At 33.4% G+C, this 23,322-nt stretch overlaps 1 protein-coding gene across 11 annotated transcripts in view; it reads right to left on the minus strand.

Moving 5' to 3' along the window:
- Nucleotides 1-23,322, minus strand: part of LOC143239697 (protein Gawky-like) — an 82,848-nt gene that overhangs the window by 44,831 nt on the left and 14,695 nt on the right. For all 11 annotated transcript variants that reach the window (XR_013021317.1, XR_013021318.1, XM_076481072.1 and 8 more), the window contains 3 exons: nt 19,413-20,665; nt 6,909-7,120; nt 3,632-3,971 (listed from right to left, as the gene is read on the minus strand). Coding sequence is in view for 9 of the 11 variants with exons in the window: in XM_076481072.1 (XP_076337187.1) it covers nt 3,632-3,971; nt 6,909-7,120; nt 19,413-20,361 (1,501 nt within the window). In the remaining 2 variants the exon portion in view is untranslated. The remainder of the gene's footprint in view (nt 1-3,631; nt 3,972-6,908; nt 7,121-19,412; nt 20,666-23,322) is intronic.

Genomic DNA, 23,322 nt, shown 5'->3' on the forward strand with positions numbered 1-23,322 from the left:
CATTTCTGATTCTTGTAGGTTTTATCACTGAACAGTAACTGATGATATCACATAGCAAACTTATTTTAAAAACTAAAAATATTTTTAACAATAAAAATACAGGGTCAAAAACTTTACTATTGTTAAAAAGTATAATAGCCAAAAAATTAAGTTCCTCAAACAATTATACAATAAAGCATTACTAGTCATAATGTGCAAGCCTTATGTTTAGGATAGACATTATTTCAGCATATTTCTAAACATTAATGTGCAACTGTTCTTATTGTGTTAACAGTTCCTTTAATCACAGTTATACAGTTCAGATTAACATTAATCAGTAAAATAAAATTGAGATGAAAATTTCCTCTTTTTTTTAAGGTTTTGTTTAACACCAGACCCAGACAATTTTGATTTCATCTTTTTAACTGCCCTAAACTGTAATATACAATCAATACATTTCTATCACATCACACCATATGTTTGTACTAAGGTTGTGCTGTAAGAGTTCTGTTTGCATTAACATACTGATCAAATTTAGGGACTAAATAACTGTCACAGTACCAGTTTTGAATAGTCTGTATGCAAAAATAATTTATGTTAAAATTAAAAATACTTTCTTTTCTGAAAAATCTAAAACTTCCTTTGTGTAATGTCAGACCTAAATACACTTCAAATGTTTGTTTTTTAGTAAGCCTTCATAATTTATATTATTTTCTCTAACCTAACTCAAAATAAGATCACCAAATCTGACCGACCTTGTAACCACAAAAAAAAACCCCAAAAACACGACCCATTCTTTTTCTTGTTTTAATTATTTCATATTGTAATATAAAACCACATTTATTTATCCTAATTAGCTCTTAAGTCCCTAATAGTATACATTTATTTATAATTAAATTTTGTTTTATTGCCCTTTGAACCATGAGTAACTACTGTCTGCATTCTTATAAAGTTGTAAATCAATCGGGGAATGTGCAGCTTAAATTACACTATCAAATAACATTAGTCAAGCTATTACAACTGGTACAAGCAGCTTACATGTGCACATAATCATCCCTATTTTATCCACAGTCCTTCAAAAAAGTACAAAATTAAATGTAAATTACTCTGTAAAAAATTGTCAGTAAATCACATTTATTATAGTCTTTAACTCTGTTTTGTTACAGAGTTATTGAATATAAAATCTGACCCCTCCTGCCACATCCTCTTTCATAATTCATTAGCAGTGTTTAATTGTACATCACCTATAGCCAACAAAAAATCAGTTTTCATCTATCAAATGATGTGCTGTACAATGTTATGCTCTGAATGTTTACATGTCAGTTTCACTCAGAGTACGAACAGTGTTTCTGTGAGAAAGTTAATCACTAACTTGGACGAATTTATAACTACTCTTATCGAAAAGTTAGAAAGCCAGAAAATTTGAGAGGTGAGGGAATTTATCTACTTTTTGCATGTTATTAGTCTATTGTTTACATCATTATTTAATTTTAAAAAAATATAATCTAAATAGTATAACTAGATTAAAAACAATAGGGTTAACTCTCTTCAACAATCATGAGCAAGAAAAAGTATTTTATTTTTGTTCATATTTATTCTTTAAGTATAATTATAAAAGCAACTAAAATACAAAAATAAGGATATTTTTAGGTTAGTTAAGATTAGATTAAGTAGAATAAATAATAATAAAATGTTTTATGAGGCACACAAACTGTTTGCATTAGTTAATAGTATTTCACAAGTAATGTAATTCAATAGCTTAATGCAAATTGCACATTCTCCAAATGATTTACAACTTAAGCATGAAGACAGTAGTTCATCACAGTTTAAAGGGCAATAAAATTTAATTATAAATATGTTTACTGTCACCAGCTTAGAGCTAATTAAGATAAATGAATATAGCTTCATATTACAATATGAAGTCTTTATAGAAAGAAAAAAATGGAAATTTACATTTGTATCTCAGAACAGCTGGTATGAATATTAACATTTTTCATTGATAAGGAGAAAACATTTCAACCTTTCTATGTATTTAGATATTAGGGATTACAAAAAGGAAGTGAAATTTCAGATAGGGAAAAGTATTTTTAATTTTAATATTTCAAAGCAAATACTCAATATTTTATCAAAAATATTTACTTTGTATGTTATAGATCAATCCTGTGTTGCAAAATTAGACATCTATCAATCCTAATTTTCTAAGAAAGGGCATGACAACCTCTTGTGCATAGAATGGGGTCAAAGTGTACATGGCATAACATTTCACTGACTTGCATTTAAACTCTTTATAAACAGCTTTATAATCAATGCATACTAATAAGCTTGGCACCAAAATGTAGTTTATAATTCAAATTGTGTTCTGTAGGTTTTAACTTCTTAATTTCAAAGCAAAATATTACAGCATTTCATCTTGAATTGTTCATTCAATTTCTTTCCATCCCAGTTTGAGCTACTGAATTTTAATGCAAACTTACAGTATAGATATTCTATGGACCAGTGATTCTCAAACTGGCACACATACTATTTGTGATACAAGAAGCTGAAGTTGATGATACACAACACAATTAACATAAAGAAATCATTAAATCTGTAATAAGCCCAATCTGAGTTTTCTGTGTATGTACACATACTACTTTCCTTACTTAGACTCATCTTCTACTTGCATATAATCCACTATTTTCTACTCTTAAAAGTGACAAAAATTGTACCACATTCTATCAGTGCTATCAGAAAAAAGAACAATTAATGGGTAAATGGTAAAAATACAAGTTTTTGCTACTAGGTTCATTACTTTTGTTGTTTTTTTAAAAATTAGATCTGGGTTTGTAATTTCAAAAAATTAAAACAAAGTAGCACACAAGTATGAAATGTGTGAAAACCACTGGTCTAGATAATCTAAATTTACAGCTTCCAATCTCTTTTGGTTTACTAAGGTAGAAACAAAGAAGTCAAGCTTGTATACCTTATACCTTGTATGACTAGCTCATTCTAACAGATTTTGAATTATTGAGCCAACAAATTCAGCCTTTGTTACTGTAGTCTAAACAAGTTTTTAAACCAACTTAAATATAAAGCTGGTTAAATCATAAGATACAAGAGATTATTATCTTTACACGTTATTATTCTATGTTCTATAATGAATATTTGAAGTAACTAAAATTCAGTGAAGTAATATCAAAAATTAATGTTAATTTGTAATGAGATTTTTGACTTTACATATGCTTAGTTATTATTGGCCTACATTTCTACACAAGGTATACTTGTAATTTTGTTTCAAATAAAGTTAAGAAAATTCCTCACATAGTTCCTTAATTTAAATGCTAAACATCAAAATGTTTGTACACTGATGACTTATGAATTAGAGATTGGGCTTATGAATCAAATCATAACAGAGTAAAGTAATACTTTTAATTAGTCCTTGCAGAATCATACCTCTATTTTTTATTTTTTTGCATGCATGTTGTTGTCAGTATAAAATTGAGAAACCAGCTCAAGTTGAGCATCTTAAATTTGAGATGTGTATACTTCCATGCAAAAGTAAACAAGGGGGAAGAAAATTTTACAAAAGTAAAAATAAATATTTATCATATAATGAATGTTTAATATTTCTTTTTACTAAAACTGTTCAGTTCTATTTCTCTTCTGTACTCACCCCAGGAACTAGAAGACTTCCCAACACTTCCTCCCCAATGTTTATTATCAGGAGAATTAGCATGCATAATTCTAGTTGGACTTGGACTAGTCCACGTATGAGTTGTATCTTCTTCCTCACCCCAAGTTCCACCTATATGTGTTGATGGAGTGTGGCCCCATGGTTCTGATGGACCACTGTTGGCATTTTGTACTCCTGCTCCTTTGTTACGATTACGAATGTTGGTTTCCCAGATTTCTGTTCCATTGTTAACAGGGGCTCTCCAAACAGAATTATTTCCTTCTTTAGGACTTGGTTGGGGAGAAAGTGGAAAATCCCAATTACTGTCTTGATTCACAGCCTGTTTACAATAAATAAACCTACTTTGTAAAATTGCATATGCTAGAAAATTTATGAGAGTAGTTATATTCAAATTTTATTATTTTCAGAGTAATATGATATTTATTAAGCATTAACTGCCATGCAAATTTTTCCCTCATAAGACAGAAAAAAACATCAATATAGAGATACACTAGAAAGTTGGGGGAGAATGAATGGTTACAGCATAGATCTTTAAATGAAGATATATATTAAAATACTTAAGATTTTACTGGAAAAAAAAATCAAAACTTGCTCTCTATCTGTCTGCATGCAGAGGAGACGATCTCTGCAAAATAAAACTTTTGACTTGTGAACATTTTTAACAAACAAAATTTGTTACTCAATTTATACCTTAAAAAATTATAATGCAAGGTTTAAGAAAAAACCTACAGGAATATGCTAACATTTGGTTTTGCACTCTTAACTATTAAAATACAAAGTGCACCTTAAAAATATTACATAATAGGTAGCAAAAAAAAAAAAAAAAGGTTATAATTGAGTTACACTCAAATAAAATGGTAATCATGAAAATGTCATGTGATTTATGACTAACAGCAACTATAACTATAATAGAGTATTAATAATTAACAACTTGCAGAGGAAATGGAAAAAATGTTTTTGATAGAATGTGCCAAAATATGCCACTAAGAAATTACAAAACAGGTGATGCACAATCAATTTTACCTCTGCAATACCAGATACGAATTAAAGACCCACCTCTTCTACATAGTACTTAAACACTAAAAATGGTATACGTATCTACTGCATGTGTCATGCTCGTCACATTTTACACAAACTCTAAAAGGTAATCATTATTTGAAAATATTACTTAATTTTCTTTTGTTATAAAAAATAAAAAAATACTCATTTTGTGTTCATACCAATAACCAAAACAATATCATAACATTCATAATACATAAAACAAACAGAACTGACGCATTTACAAATATAAACATTTCACACTTAAGTTTGCATCTGTGATAATAAAAACTCTACAGAGCACAAAATATTTGTGTGTGCATCAAACACATTTCCTCCTTTACAATACTTTGAAATAAAAGGATATTTATTTTTGTTAAATCTAAACTGATTTGGACTTCAAACATAAGCAGTCAGTACTCTACCAAGCTACAGTGTTTACAAGTTTTAAAAAACATTCAGAATTTCATTTTTCATGTATAATTGGTTCAATTTATCAGCTGCTGATTTGCACAGAAACAGCCTCAAACTCATCTCATAGCCCTTTATGGCACATAAACCCATCTACACTGAATGGTTTTTGATAATCAAAACAATTTATATCCACAGAAATGTAGTTACTTATCAGCATACTAAATACAATTTGTTATTAATCTGCTATCTCTGTCATTAAAAAATTTATAGATTTACTTACGACTGCTCTTAATAACCTTACCCTACATAATACAAGTAGAAATGCAATAGTGTTTAAAAATACTGCATAATAAATTATGGCTAGAATACTCTTATTTGAGCTCTGCCACACTGAATACCACCAAATTTTCTGTTTTTAAATTATAAAAACAATGACAACAACGAAAGTGCTTTCACTTTATCCCATGAACAAAATAATAAAACTGATTAAAAGTATTTTATCTTGGAACCAAATATAATCATGTGATAATAGATTATAGTGTGACAGCCATCAGTGTCACCCAACACAAAAGAATAAATCTACCTGAAAAACTAATCAGCATTATACACAGGCACGTGTATAAATAAGGGACCCCTTGAACCTATGCATAAACTGTCTTAAATAAAAGTAAGATATATGGACTCTACATCTAAACATAATGAATGAAATAATTGATGCTTGATTTATTCTCTAAAGAGAGTGAGAGAAAATCTTAAATGTCTTCTAAATGAATCTCAAAGAAATAAAGAGAGAGAAAAGAAAGATTCTGCTTAGTATGTTAATAGTAATGTGAGTTGACATCAGAAAATTTTTAGGGCAATTTTCAGACAGTTAATTCTACAACAGGCATTTATCTTCCTAATTCCCACTATGTTTATGTAGTAAATCAAGAAAAAACAACACTGAAATCACCATCTTTTACACAAGTCAATAACACACGCAATTGCAGCCCAAATAATAAAAAACAAACAATTATTTCGTTTTATACCAATCTTTTTCACAAAATGACTTAGGATTGAATTCTAGCTCCCTATCACTACAAAAAACCCTCTTCAGTACTTCCTTAAAAGTTCGTAGAAAATTAGCAGATGAAATGTAGCTATAAACTAATCAACAATTCTCATATAGTTACAAAAAATGTGAGTAATTAGGCTTCAGTGATAGTACATGGTACTAACGATTAAAAAAAAAACTTTGTTAGCTGACCTTAAGTTGCATCAACTATTAAATCATAACTAAATACTTTAGATCTTTCATTTCTCAAGACAAAGCACAAGATTTTTTCTGAAAAATCTAAACCAAAAGAGCCACTATATGAAAAAAATAATTTTCTTCAACTTTACTTTCAAACATGATTTACCATTATGGTATGAGAATTAACTGATATCAACTAAATATATCAACTATAAATGTTATGTAAGCATTGACTTTTAACATAAAAGTTAAAAAAATCCACAAATAAATATTTCACACGAGTTGCTCTCCTCGTACTTGTCCTTCTTTATAATAATGGAACTGTATTATGTTTCTGGTTAACTATAATCAGTTTAATTTTCAATAATAATAATTCCAGGTTTAACTTTGTATCTAATAATGCTAGAAACAATACAACCCAATTACCGTAATATCTAGAAATAACAGGTATACTGATAATTATGATATAAAATTACCAAACTAATTTTGAATAACTAGCTGAATATTTAAATACAGAAGTATTTAATCCACCAGTATTTTCAAAACTAACAAACAAACTGCACAACTTACAGTTTGTCCCCAGCCTTCACTGTAAGCAGCAGCTATTCGAAGTTCAGACATCTGTTCTTCTATTCTGATTTTTGTAGCACCATTTTCATTGTGTAATCCTTTATCATTGTTTCCAATTATTGTATTACTAGGAGCCGAGGTAGATCCAGTGGTGCTGAGACCTTTGCCAGCAGCTTGAGCCCAAGTGCTGTGTGCTTTTGGAGGAGACATACCTACCACATGAAACAGTACTTAAAAATTGGACACTAGAATTGAAATTGAAAAACATTTTTAAAAACTAAGTTATATAACATTTTGTTATTGTAAATCTTTTAACTCATTAACAACTTGATTAGATTTCTTTCTAACCTTATAATTACTGAATTGTAACTTAATACCTCTCAAACCAGTAGAGCCCAAAACATGAGATCACATAAAAAAACTACTCAATCTTTCTGGAATTACATTAATTGTTGTGAACATGCACTTGTGCAAACTAAAGAAAATCAAAACAAGTTCTTGTTATTCAACATAGTGTAGGTGGAACCTTACTTGTCAACAGTTTGGTAGTATGTTATTTCAAGTAGCTTCTTCTCTAAGGCATGTTACCTCAAGGATTACTGCCTGCAAGTTACTTTTAACAATAACATTTTACTGGTGATATGCTATCTTAGCTAGCTCGTCCATATATAAATACAATTTAAACAGTCTCTCAAGACTTTATACCCTAGTTGTCTTACTTTCTGAACATATATCTCTTAAACAGAGGTTGAGTATGTTAAATTTATCACTTTTTGGAAAGGTAGATAACAGCCATCTCTACTGCAAAACCTTTGCAAAAAGACATCTTCAGATCATGGATTTAGGTTTTTCAAGATGAGAGTATCACTTGTAATCACTGGTATAAAAAGGGGTTGGATTAACTTGGGACTTTTAACCTATCAAGAAATGAAGACCTACAACAAGCCATACTATAGAAATGGTAAGCAAAGTGCACATTTTTGAGAGGTGAGAATGCATGAATACAAAAGTCAGAGGTGATAGCAATCCACAAACCTCAGGCAACAGTATGCGACTCTTGGACTAACACCGGCTGTACGAGAAGAACACGAAAGTCATGACAATGTAAAAAATATTGAAAGTACATACATAAATGTAATTAGACAGCTATCTATTGCAGGAGGAAGGCACAATTTGTTAGTAAGTGCTCGCATCAACTTTACTGAACAGACCTGGCCACATGGGATAGTAGTGCATGCTAACCCCTTGACACTACTAGACAGTAACAGCCTACAGGAGAATGGCACATCTTACATGTGCTCACCTCAACTTTACTGAACAGCTACAAGCTACAGGAGGACAGCATAGCCTTGCAATATGTTCACCAACTCTTTTAAACAGATACAGACTGCTGGAAAAGAGCAAAGTACTGTATTTATGGAATGTTGTTGGTATAATTATTTGAAGGGTGACCTGTACTACTCTTACAGTGTCATTATCATCCCAATGCCACTGAGTGGTACTACTTGTTGTAGCTCCACTGGTTAGATTCCTATTAGTGAGGGTCCTCCATGTTTCACATTCAGAAAAAGGGAGAGGAATTCATATTGTAGAGATATGAAGAAAATACCCAGATCCATTATTGGTCCTGTTTCAAACCAGAAAGGGTCTTTCACTGGAGAAAAACTGTAGCAGGTTGCAGTATAAACTTATTTTGAAAGGTTAACAAGTGTAAATCAGAGAAGCATGCTGAACCCAGTCAACCCACCAGGTAAAAGGAAGGAGTTCAGTGGTACGACAATCAGGAGTAAGGTCGTGATGAATTCACCAACATCAAAAACTACTCCCACTACATGGGTAGATGGACCAGGTAGAATGATGCCCAAAAAGAGAAAGGATGGGAAAATCTGGTTCAATGGGCAACAAACTTAAAATGTTGAAGTATTAATACATAACTGGCAGGGATAATGGGGGTTGTGTTGTCTGGCTAGCTTAACATTGCTTTCCTCCAGATTCTGGGAAGGTGGGTGAGCATTGTGAAAGTACAAGACAAAACCTGGTGGCAGGTAACAACAACCAGAACCAAATGATAGAAAACAGATAAGAGAAGGATGCAGTAAACTGAGAGAATTGGCTATATAGTAATGAATGAAGTCTCCAAGAGAGCACTCACAATGAAATATTAGGGGAGAAAATCACCATCTGCAGGCACAACATGGTTCAGCCAAGAGAGACAGTCTGCAAACTAGTTCCTAGTATCCAGTATACAGCAGGTGAGGAAACCAACCCATGGAGAAATGGCCCAATAAGGAAGGTTCAGGGTTTGAAATCAAGGGGTTTTGGATCAAATTCCTACAAGATAGTTAATTTATGAAAATCCAAAGAGTTGTCAGAATGGAACATAAAATGACTTGCTAGGAATGGTGATGATGGTATCATGCCCTACAATCTAACAGAATTTTGAGCAGGTGGATATGGAGAGAAAACTCATTCTGAGCACATATTCTAGATAATTCCCATAAAGAAGACATAGCATAGATGTAGGAAAGTTTAGGTGGATATTACGGAACACATATGGTGATATTGTATTGTTTCTGCTATTCAACCAATACAAATAGTAGAATAGAGAAACGTACAGGAGGAATCAGTGAGGTCAAAAAATCATGTAAGGCTTTCCTACAGTCACACAAGCACCAACTGAATAGATGCATGTGTGTGACCCAAAGGAATAAATAAACAGACCCTATGAAGCCATGCATATCAAACATTAAACCTCACAAATATTGAGTAAAATAGGTGTGAAACTTAGTAACTACAAGTTCCATAGGTTGCAAGCAGATTCCAATTAAGAATGCATTAAAAAACATCCCTTCTTCTAGTGAATAAGATACTGAGTAGGGAGTAAAGAACTGTTAGAAGTGAAAACAAACAGCTTCCAAAAAACACTGGACATAGAAGAGAACAGAAGGAAGAGAGAAAAACAATGAAGGCTCAAAGGTGAGAAATGGAAAGTCTGTGGATAAAAAGTAGAATAACTTGTGTGGATGGAAAAGCATAACCATAGGAAGTCAAAGCATGACACCCAACAAGACAGATATCACCAACAAACTTAACAAGTCTGACTCATGTAGAAAAAGAAGTAAAAGATGAGAAACTAGCAACTAAGATAAGCATACCTTATGAAACACTTATTATTTATTCCATCAAATCTGACCTTAACTAACAAAATATTTCCTATTTTTACATTTTAGTTACATTTATAATAAAGAAAACACATGAAAAACAAAGTACCTAACTGGGTTTTCTTTTGCTGACAATGATATTTAGCCATACTCATAACTTATAATGCTAGTAGTGCTCTAAATTTTTATTCAATTAAATATTGCACCAATGAACATTGAGGAATAACATATGAGAAGCAGTCTGTTCCATAGTTATAACAATTTTCCTGGCTTTCTATGTGATGAACTGTTACAAATTCATCCAAGCTAGTCATTATCTTTCCTGCTGGAACAAAACTTATACTAACTAACAATTTGACAGTTCTCTGTTCATAAAACAATGTAATGTAATACATTTGGTACACGAAAACCTCAGCTTTTATTGCTGTATTATTTATAACCAATAGAAAAGACACAGAATTATTGTCAATTTCTGAAAAAAAAATGCAAAAGGCAATTGTGACAAGAAAAGTCTGGTTGTCTATTTCACATATCTAATTGAACACAATGAAAACTGTGAGTGAGGGTTTACAATACAGTAGTACCATCTGGTAGGCACCTCAATGTTCTTCTTGAATAACCCATTTTGAAAGAGCCTACTGCAACCTGTAGTAATTAAAGTTAAAGTGGTTGCTAGTGTGTAATTGAGAAGAGGAAGCATAACTGCCTGGCAACATTCACCACAGAGGGGAAATCAAGCGAAAAATAAAGAGACCATGGAAATGAGAGTACATGATTAAGGGAATATAACAAATGTGATAAAAACAGTTATATAGGGGTAGCTGAAAATCTTAGAAGAGGAAACTGACAGATTATGTAAGTAATAAGATAGGAAAGTACTAGGAGTAGTCAGCATACAAGCTAACACAATGTCTTCCACAGGGCAATTCAACCAGGAAACTAATGACAAATATATATGAGGAAACTGGTGAGACATGACATGCAAGATTCCTCTCCTATCTGAATCAATCAGTGAAGCCACCATGTAAGTGTAATAGGAGCTAGGTCGCAGGAAATAAAAGAATCCCAATAAATGAACAATTGGTTCCTTGTACCTCAAAATGAGGTAGTATGAGCCATATAATGACAAGAGCCTTTGACAGGACGAATGGCTGGCAAATTAATTGGTGAAAAAGATCTTTCCCTTTCTTTGGGGGCAACTTGGACAAAGTAAAATGTGTAATGATAGAGTCCTATGCATATGGATTGCAAACAGCTGCAACAGATGACATCCACAAGCCAACAACAAAAATACAATTTAAGAAAAGGGTGAAAGGTGAAACAAAGAACATGAAGCTAAGGGCTCAAAAAGAAAAATGAGACAAAGCACATAAAACAACTGTAAAATCCCACTTCATTATTGGAAAAGGTCATTTGGGCTGAATAATATGAAATGATTTTAGTAGATCTGATAAAATTGTGGATTCAAATAACTTCCAACATCTAGAATATCTAAACACAGTAGATAAGGATACCTTATATAAAGTCACCACAGAGGAAGAAAGCCCATTCTCAAATACCCAGGTCAGAAAACAGCATAAGGTAGAAATGTTTGGATGAAGGGGATTTATTTACATTCATTTTAATACATCACTGACAATAAATATTTCATTTCTACTGATAAACAACTGTACTTGGCCTATGGAGATATTTACTTAAATACATAGAAACCTTAGAAGCTATACCCTTATGTCAGGCAAAGGACCACATAACTTCCAAGCATGAAGATTGAGTTCCTGACAACTTCTGAATATTTTGTTTTGACTGAGAAGATAGAAATGGACGTTCCTGCAGACACTAAGAAGAAACCATGCAAGAGCTGGCCAATATGGTGCAACCATGAGAACGACAGGGAGCAGAATAAACCATAGTTAGAGCCCAGGGTAATAGATGAATCAAAGGAAAGGCACACATTTGTAAACCTTTTCAAACCTGACTGAATGCATCTACTGCCAACACTTGAAGATGAGGTATCAGAGACCAAAAGAACTGCAGTTCAGAATTCTAAAGAGTTGCAAAAGAATCAATCACTAGAGACCCAAAATGAGAGCAAATCCAGTGAAAAATCTCATGATGTAACATCCATTCCATCAGTTGATTGACTGACTGATTTAGTGTTTTATGGCACAAAGCAGCTAGGCTATCTGCACTAAACGTCCGGTTAAAAGGTAAAAATAAATTAAATGTAGTAAAATACAGAAACGGAAATGAAGGTAAAACAAAACATCACTGAAAAACCAAAAGCATAAAACCATTGTTGACACCTAGTTTACAATGGTAAGAGAGAAAGCAGAGTAAAAGAAGTTGTAAAGTACTTACTCTAGCAAAATGGTAATGATCATAACCCACCAGGAAGACTAACAGATAAGTTCAAGAACCACCGTCAGTCACCTGAAGTTGGCCTTTCCAGTCCTGGTTCCAGCCATTATCAAAATGTAAAATATAGAAGTTTTAAAAGACATATAGCAAAATTGTAATAATGAGTAGCCAAATGTCTAGTAAAAAGGTAAAAGTAAAGTAAATGTAGTAAAATTTGTAAAAGTAAATGGGGGTTAAAACAAAACAGCAATTAAAAACAGAAAATTGCATAAAACCAATGTTGACATCCAATCTATAAAGTTGTAAAGAGCTTCTGTAGCAGAATGGTAATAATCATAACCTGCCAGGAAGACTACCAGGCAAGTACCAGAACCACCAGTTACCTGAAGTTGGTCTTTCCAGTCCTGGTTCCAGGTTGTGTCATTATGGCCAGTACCAAAGGGTAAAGTAATAAAAGTTTAAAAGACGCACAGCAAAACTGGAATAACAACTCGCCAGGATGACTAACAGGTAGTTCAAACGGATAGTTCAAACAGCAGCGGTAGTCACCTGAAGTTGGCCTTTCCAGTCCTGGTGTCGAGTTATTTAATGTTCTGGCCATTTTTCAATGTCAAATTGAACTAGAGAGAATGAAATTGTGAAAAGGGAACCACAATTAAAAAGGTGTAATGAATAAATATCCAACACTTGAATGAGATTAAAAAGATTAATTGCCATTAAAAAACTAAAAACTTTATCAAGGTGGACAGTGTCACCATCACCAATAACACTGTCCAATGTTACAGATAAACTCTGGGAAAAAACATGTTTAAAATAGTGCCGTCATTGAGAATTGTAACGATGGCAAGAAAGTAAAATGTGGCTGATAGTGATTTGAGTGTTACACAAACTACACACTCGTGCATCAGTTCCAGATAAGAGAAAATGATGAGTTAAAAACTGTGACCAATGCATAGTCTAGTTAGAACAACTTCCTCCTTCCGAACCTTACAGAAGCTAGATGGCCAAAGCCCAATATAGGGTTTTATTTGAAAAAGCTTGTTGTCGCGTTGCTCACTCCAAGTGGACTGCCAGCTGGCACGGAGCCGAGCCTTGAATATAAGACCATAGTCCATGTAAGGAATAGGCACAGTGGTGATAGTGCCGGAGAAGATAGATTTAGCTGCCGTGTCTGCAAGCTCGTTCCCGCGAATACCAACAGGGCCTGGTATCCAGGAAAACTGGATAGAAGTAGCAGATAATGAGAAATGGGCCAGTCGGTTTTGAATATCAGCAAGAACAGGGTGTGAGCCAACGTGTAGTGATTCCAGGGCCAGTATAGAACTAAGCAAGTCAGTATAAATAGTGCAGTTGGAGTACTGCTCAGCTTCAATATGATCCAGGGCAAGAGATATGGCATACAGTTCAGCAGTGAACACAGAAGCTGTAGAGGGGATTCTGTGTGCAACCACCGAACCGCAGCAAACTATAGCAGAGCCCACTGAATTACCTGATTTGGAACTACCTGTAATAAATGGGAACGGAATGATTGTTTGAAAGATGTTCATTAAATAAATGACGGTACTTCCAATCTGGAGTATCTGCCTTTTTCAGATGACTGAAAGAAAGGTCACATTTGGGGGCTGTAATAAGCCATGGTGGATCCTCTCCTTCTCTTCATGTACGGTCGTCATGTACGGCAAACACATGGGTGGATGTTTATATCCCAGAGAAGGTAACCAGACAGAACAGAACCTTCCCTAGGAGGTCCCCTCACCACGTACAGGAATCCACACCAAGGGGCCATTCCATCAGAAAAATCCAGATGGGTCAAGACAAATGATATGCAATTAAATTATCACTCTTGGAACATGGCATGCTAATAGACTAATCCAATGATAATGAGCCCAATAGAGAAGATTCGAGGTATTAAAACAAAAGTCTTGAGAATGTGTGCTTCCTTGACAAGAAATCTGAGAAGCCATCATGGAATTGTTGGAAAGTATCACACCAATACTCTCTTGAAGAAAGACAGTCCATGAACCATAGCCCAATGTACCGCAAGGAGTTTGGAAAAACTGATACAGAGAGGTCAATTTATCTTCTGTTCAGACACCCTGGAACTTCTGACCTTGAAGATAAGCTCCCCATTTCTAAAGAGATGTATCTGTGAACAGATGAATTTCAGGACAAGTTGGCAAAATGGGCACCCCAAAAGTTGTGTTCTTCCAATACACCACCATTCCCAATCGACAGTGTTGCTCCTGGCGATTCAAAGGATCGGAATGCATAATCCATTAGTCGTGCAGGGACTTCATATGTGCTTACTTCAAAAGAATTAGAAGCTCAAGGGATGCCTGCATTCCAAAGAGAAAGAACCATCTTTGCAGCAGAAGGAGACAAGTAGAAACCTGATAGCTCCTTCCATGACTTGAATCCTAACATTAAAATCATACCTAGATGGATGAGATATTGCTTCAGTGACAAAATATATTTCACCAGTCTGATAAGGAAGCCCACTTTTCTGGCTTTTGAATGGAGAATCTGAGAGAACTGTTCTGCTAATTAACAGGATGAAGCAAATTTCCCATGTTATGATACGTGCACAGGCCCAAGGAATGAAGGTGACAAGTAAAAACTCAAAACAACTCTGCAGAAGACACAAGATGCTGATACAAAACCAAAAGGTAGAGCCTGGAACTAACTGCAGCACTTGACTCTTGTGCATAAACTGGAGAATTTTCCAGGAATATTCTGCTATTGGAATATGGAGATAATCATCAATAATATCAAACTTCATCACCAAAGTCTTGGTGCCAAGTGTTATCGTAGGTAAAGAAAAGATTCCATTGTAAAGCAAGGAGGATATAAAAATTAGTTGAATCAAGAAAAATTGATGATTAGATGCCAATCTCCTGTCTTTTTGGGTGCAACAGATAAACTGAAATAAAATCGAGGAGGAATGGAAACTCTCTCTACTGCTCTTTTGACTCTTATGGTTTTAGAAAAAACTCCACTTGTCCTAGATCTGTTGAAGGTGAAAAGGTGACAGGTTAGCAGACAATGGAGGAGGTGATTTAAACTGAATGACAAACCTGAAGCCAGAACATGACGTATCCATAGATCCCTGGTAAAAGAACTCCAAATGTCCAGGAAGTGCTTCTACTGATCCATCACCCCTGGGATAGTCACTGTCACTATTATTATCAGTCCAAACAAGCCAAAGATCTGTGAAAATACAGATGGACCCCTATTATTGGAACCAATAGACCCGGGAATCAAAGAAGTGGATGGAGGTAACACTATAGTCTGATGATAATTTAAAATTAGCACCAGAAAGGCCAGAAGCCAGTGATGATAAAGAAGAATGTAAAGCAACTACAACAATTTGGGATTCTAATGACCTTAGAACTCCAGCATATAATATGGGATAGGAAAAAAGCTCTTCTCGTAAATCCCCAAGCACAGGAGATGGCAAAAACTTCTAACAAAGTGTTTTTATCCAACAAATCCTAACAACAAACCAGTGAGGAAACCAAAGAAGACAATCTGACTAAGGTAGATGTCAGCAAAATCCATTGAGGGAAATGTTCATAGGCTTCAAATAAAAGTTGTGTTGAAGATAAATATCTCAGGAAAGTAATGAGAGCAAGACAAATCTGAGAAAACCATGATCTATCTAAAGCGATCACAGGTTTCAGTCTAGACCCCAATTGGTCCAAAAAGGTGTCCATTTGTTGAGAATCTAAATAGGCCTCTTCCTGATAGTGATAAGGCAAAGTATGCTGATCTGATAAGTGGGGGGAATAAAGTATAGATATCCTGTTGTGTAACTGAGCAGCAATAGCAAGAGGAAAAAACAAGTAGCCACTTGCAATCCTTTTCGCTAACAAGGAACAAATAGTCATATGCAATAGGAGAGACCCCCAAAACCTCACAAACCAAAGTTCCCACCAACTGAAGAAAAGAGACTGTAGGTGTATGATCAAAATGATCTTCTGTTAAGGTTGATTTAGTAAAAGGAACCAGAAGAAACAAGTCTAAATTCTTGCCAGATGTTCCTAGCTCATTTGTAAAAGCCATCTCAGAACTCCCCATCTGTCTTTTTTCATGAACCTGATGATGACCGAAGAAGGTTGAAACATTGTTCGCTCCTCTACATAAAACATTTTCTCAACCCATACCAGCCATTTTTTGCATATATATTTTTCTCTACAAGTGGGTTTTCTAGTCATCACAGATTATAATTGGTTAGCTCCAGTCCAAAACCAGGCAGCATCAGGAGTTTGTCTTCCAGTCTGTGACAGGAGAATAATACTCATCATCACCAACAGAACACCACTACTGCTCTCTACTCTCAAATTCAGTTGAATTATTCACATTCAGCATGAAGCCTCCACAATTCATCACCGTAGTAGCTAGAAACTGCTGAGTGAAAAAGACTTCCTACTCCACTGGAAGCAGGAGGGAAGAGTGGAGAGTATCATAAAGCAGTGCAATGGGTGAGCAGTCACCTCTTCACTGAGCATTACAGGCTTGTGTAGCCATGTGGTTCAGATTTAATGTAAAGTATGCCTAGACAGACACCACTTGTTACAGACCAAGATCCAGGGATATAGAAAAGGGGCCACTGTAGAGATAAGAGATAAAAAAAAGTGAGAATTTATCCTATTAGAACGTGGGGTAAGACGAATGACAACAGGGGGCACATGATAGTCACATAAGGAAAAGATGGCCAAATGATGCAAGTATTGCACCACAAAATTGTGACGTGTAGTCCACATGACAGCCTGCACCATCTCCTTTAATGGACAATGTAAGTAAAAAGCCAAGGAAAAAATGAGATGATGGATCCAACGAGAAAACATTTAAAAGATGCAATGAAAATTTTCTGGCAATAATACATAAGGAATAAGTTAATGAAGCCATCCAGTAAGGATTACAATACAGATACAGTAGAGGAGTCTCATATGATAAAAAGAATAGAAGCCACAAGAAGCCATGTAGGCAACACAAGAAAAAGCCCATAGAGAACAAATACAATAATCAGAATCAGAACATGAATGCATATGAGAAGTAGCAGGGAAGTAAATGTGTAAATGTACAGTCCCCTTCATGCATCACTGAATGCTCTCTGTAATGTTTCACTCATACAATGATAAAGAATGCAGAAAACATCAACAGCAAAGACATCTGACCTACAATGTACACAAGCAAAGAGAAGTAAAATATAAGTTTTAAGAGAAAGGGTACAAAGAGCAAAAAAGCATAAAAAGAGAAAGGGTAAAGGCACGAAGGATAAAAATGAGGTTCAAAATCTAATAGGGCAACAAGTTAAAGAGGACAAGACATGCAAAAATAATAAAACAGAAGAGAAATAATGGGAGTGGAAAACATAGTAGAAATGAGGAAAATGAAAAGTATTGGATAATGTCACCCTATACTGAGTAATGTTAGAAACAGATAAACCCTTGTCAGAGAGCCAAGTAAATAAAAATTGGAAAGATTAAGGTAAAAGCCAAAATGCAAAGATCAACAACATAAAATCCATCAGAAGGGAAGAGCAGATGGAATAGGAAAGAAAAACTACTCAAATAGAGAATCAAGAACATCTCATGAGAGTTAAGTTTTACATTTTATAAGGCAATATTTAAAACATTTTGAATTCCTCTAGTGTAACAAATGTGAGTTTCTCTAGGCATCCCCTCTTCTCTAATTTATTCACCTTCACTCTAAAAAGTAGGAAACATAATGGAAATTACTCACTACAATATCATCATCACTCAAAGGAAAATTTTCATAGTCTTCAATCTTGTTGGGCTATAGACCCATCAAATAGATAAAAAGTCAGATCCCTCTTGCCACACCCACCTATAACATTCTTTCCTTCACAATTTGTTGGTAGTCCTCTTATATTTAATACATTACTTATAACCAGTAGAAAGTCAAGGTTTTTATCTATCAAATGACATATATTACACTGTTTTCTGAATAGAGAACTGTCAATTTCTCAGTTAATAGAAGCTTTGTTTCAATGGAAAAGAATAACTAGCTTGGATTAATTTAAGTTTTTGTTATATAGAAAGCCAAACAAGTTGTGATAATTATGGAACACTTTCTGCTTTTTGCATGTTATTACTCTATGTTCTTTGGTGCATGACTTAATTTTAAACATTTAATACATAACTACCACCCATAAAGAAGGCCCAGGTATTTTGTTTTTCATGTGTATTCTTTATTAATTAATATACTAGTGAAATAAATAATAATAAAAACGTTTTTTTATGAGGCAAGAACACTAGTAGGTCAGACTAGTTTGTTGGTAATGTAATTCCATAGTATAACCCTAGCTGCATGCTTTCCACACGACCTACACATCTTATAATGGTGCAAACAGTAGACAATAAGATAATGAAATTTAAGCACAAATAGATGCATATTGTTACATTTATATTACTTATGAAAACAAATGTAGTCTGATGCTACAGTATGTAAAAATAGGGTAATTTGTTTTGATTTTTTTAGGTGGTTATAATGTCATTCAAACTGAATAACTTTGTATAAAGTTAGATACGAGAAAATTAATATAATACAGTTTTACTGAAAAAACATTTGAAACATACTTATCAGGTTTTAGAGATTATTGAAATGAAATTTGAGATTTTTGAGATAAAAGTAGTTTTAATCTTTAAATGTAAAAAACCTTGTATTTGACTAGTAAAACAAACTACATTCACATATATTACACACATGAACAAATCTTTGTTATAAAATACTTCACTAAAAAGGTTTTTTTATGTATGAAACTTGTAATATTTACTGAAAGTCTGCCAAACTTTGTAAAGTTACACAAATTATATTAATAGCTAGTAGTCCCAAAACTGAGTACAAAGTGGTCACATGGTCATTGGAACTGACTGAGCCCATGAAGATAGTTAAACATAAGACTGAAAACATTACAAACCTGTTGCTAGTCTCAAATATTCTAATAGTTCTTTGCACTTACTTTGACCTGTCCCATCATTTTGCCTAGTTCCAGAAGTCCATTGCCCACTATTACTTCCACTGCCATTGCTACTCCAACTAGATGTGCCTGGTCCAGAAGGAGGTGGAGCTCCCCATGCTGAAGTACCATTGTTCAAAGAGCTTTCTCCTCCACCTAACAAACCAAGTCTTGGAGGAAGACATTCACATTTAGACCTTTTTCCCTCAGGTGTTGTTTCATTTGCTAGTAAGTCAGATCCTCCAACTGCACCAACAAGAACTTCAAAACTTTTGTCACACAATTCATTGTCATTTTTCAACTGGTAAGAGCAAGATTTCTTTACCTTTTTAAAATCATAAAAGCTGTCTTTTCTTCTATAATTCATTTGCAAATGACTGCTCCAAGTTGTTGGGTCATTTAAGTTTTTTTTATTGGCATTACCTGGAATGTGCCATTTGTTACTTGAACAAGAAACACTCTTCTCATCCTGCTGACACACAGCAAAACTTGAAGTTTCTATAGAATGGTTAGATGTTGAAACAATATTGTCAGCAACACCATCAGTGGATTTGAGTTGATTTAGTTCTATCTTTTCAGAACCATCTGCTGTAACAGCAGAATGACTAAGATTCCTCAGAAGATCTAAGCTAAGTTTGGATGACTGAAAACTTTTGGTAAAATTTAATGAGCGATAAGAAACATCTGTGTTGTCTTTTCTGTGACTTAGTTGCATATTATTTTGTGTTGTTTCTTTCTTTAATTGGCAAGGATAACTTACTGTATAATAATTTGATAAAGTCTCTGAGGATATGGCTCTTGTGGGGTTAGGATTCTTTTCATGAGGTCCAATGCTATCATCTTTAGCTGCACCAACTACTAGAGATGTATCATTATGTTCTCTTTCATTGTCTTTGACAAACTGTGCATTCTGACTACTGTTGCCATTACCAAAGATGCCTGCATCGGCCATCGTGGAAGAGCTGGAAGTATGACTGGCTGGCAAAACAGCCTTAGTAAAAGGTTTCAGTCCAAGATGAGCATTGCAATTAAGAAAGTTTTGCTTTCCAGAAGTAGAGTTTGAAGATATACTCCAAAAAGTAGAATAACTTGAGCTTGATATCACAGATTCAGAATCAGAGGAATGATTACTTTTTCCTCCTGAAAAGGTTCACATTTCCCCACTCCTGAAATGAACCATGAGTTTAAACTATAATCCTTAAACACCATTTTCTTCCATTTACTTCCAATGTCTCCCCACATGTTGAACTCACCATCTATTGTGTGAAAAATTATTTTACAGTACCTCAGAGAAACACAAATAAAAAAAAAAACATTAACATTGCAAGAAAATAAATTACACACATATAATCTGCATATATCAGAAATATACACACAGGTAACAGTCTCAATTTCAGATACAAAAAACTGAACAGTTTAGAATCTCAGAACTGTCAAACTAAAAGAAATTTTAAAAAAACTTTTTTCAAAAGAAAAAATGCTAACTTTCTAATTGTGCCCTCTTTATTGAAAAATGTAATGATGTTCATATGCACATCTACACATCTTGTTACTTTATGTAATTATATGGGTTACAGATATACAAACAAGGTATGCTCCAAAGTAAAAAATATACTAGAGGTAGCCTACAATAATTGAGTGAACTATTATAATGAACTCTTAAGAAACTTTTTTTTGTCCTCCTTGACTAATAAAACTATGTGGACATAAAGTTTTTGGTGTTGTTTTTTTTTAAAAGTCTGTAAGATGTGTTTACTACAAAACAATGAATACAATTATGTAGTCTCAACTCTCAATACACTATGACAAGCTTACTTCCTTTAGTTTTATATTAACAAAACCAGCCAAAACTTTGTTGTTTCCAGAACACAATATTTCATTATCATTCAAATTCAAACAAAGAATCATCAATAATGGCAAGTTGTTTTTAAACTATCCCAAAGTTCAGAGCTTGAAATTAACATTAGTAAACTATCATATTGTTAGATACTGTCACAGCCTAGCTAATAAAAAAAAAAAAAAAGCACCATAATTTCTGGTACACATTGCACATTTTATAAGGAATATTTGCAGATTCTTAGTATCAAGTATTATTAATACACCAGTGATATATGCATTTTAGTTAGGTGTATTGCAATTCTGAGTACAAAAAGGTTACTATAATTGTGATTAATAAGATTGCTTCACTTTCTGGTGCCATTCTGAATGTGTTGCATGAAAGCATCAATTTGTATGCGTAACAATACCTTAAAGAAAATACACATTTCGAAAATATGATTGTCTTTGGTTTTATATAACATCCACAGTTTCAGACTAAACAATTTAAATTTTTCCCAAATTTTCAAGATAGATTGGCCAAAATGCTAAAAATTTTAGACACACAAACATTTCGGAATATATGATGTTAGTGTTTGTTTTGAATTTGTGATGAATTTGAATTTGAAGTGACAAATTATGAAACAAGACCCTGACATAAAAAAGGTAAATAGTCAATTATTATATTCTGAAATGCATGTTTCACTACTGTTTATACACTGGAGCCCTGATCTTTGCCGCTTCATGTTTAGACCTGTCTTTATGGGCCACAGGTCAAAGGTGATGTCATCACTTTTGCTGGCTTTGATTCACAATTATGTATATATGTCAATGAGTATGATATCAAATTGTAGACTATAATCCAAATTTTAGTAGTATACATTAGTTTATTTCTTAATTTGAAAGTGAAAGAACACCCAAATATTTATATTTACAAGCCACATGGTATGTTGAATGCAACACTGGTTCAAATTATATGATTGTGATGTCAAAATACCAAGTTTATAGTTTCATACAAATTAGGAACACATATTACAAATTAATATCAGCAAGTTGGAATATAACAAAAACCTTGTATCTTTTCATTTTTCTGAGACAGAACTTAAGTATTGAATCAAACAGTGGCTCCATTCACCTCTTTCCATTTTTGTAAATGGTTCCTTAGATACAATTAATTCATTATATGATGTGAATAACCATTTGATATTTAGAATCTCTCATAATGGTTTCCTTAGCCATTGTAATCTGTTAGAAGGACTCATTCTTTAAAAACTGAGATTTCAAGGAGATAGGATGTGTCTTCAGTTTGCTCAAAATTTCATTTTAGATCTAAATGCAGCTTAGCTGTTAAGTTTGATAAATTAAAGTGAAATTCTGTGGTATTGACAAAATAATTTTTTTAATTGAACTGTATATATAAAACCCCAAAAAATATTTTTAGTTGTTAGATCTTCCATGTAAGAAATTTTAAAAGTAAGCAACCTACATCAAGCAGCAACAGCATTCACAGATCATAGCTAAGAGAATTGTTTGCTTTACTTCCAAAAAATTTACTTTTTCATTCCTAATTTGTTTTTAGGTTGATTACATTAACATACCCAATAACTGTGGTACAGAAAATATAGTCTTATTTTCATGAAAACAAACATTTCAAATGAATTTAGGAGGTTTGAGAGATTACACAAATATTTGAGATTTTTGGAACAAATTTTTTAATCATAACATGAAAATCACTTTGCACTCAGGCTATTAATGAAACAGATTCAATATTTTCATAAACAAATTTCAGTAAAAATACTACATTACAAATCAGATTTGTTGTGTACAGAACACTTACCACCTTTACTAACAGTCTATCAAATTTTGTGAAGATGCATTGCAAATTATATTATACTTGATGTGTGCAGATATGTATACAAACTCATTATACTGAGTCTGTAGCAAAATGGTAAATGAAATATAAGCTGTATTTTATAAAGTAAATTGGACAATCAATTTTTCAAAGGTTAGCAACTGTAATCTAGTTCATGATTTTAAGCCCTTATTAATCCTGTTGAAAGTAGTATTTAATATACAAGTGGTTAAGAGTTCAAGTACA

The sequence above is a fragment of the Tachypleus tridentatus genome, chromosome 13, assembly GCF_004210375.1.
Source record: "Tachypleus tridentatus isolate NWPU-2018 chromosome 13, ASM421037v1, whole genome shotgun sequence".
Classification (NCBI taxonomy): Eukaryota; Metazoa; Arthropoda; class Merostomata; order Xiphosura; family Limulidae; genus Tachypleus; species Tachypleus tridentatus.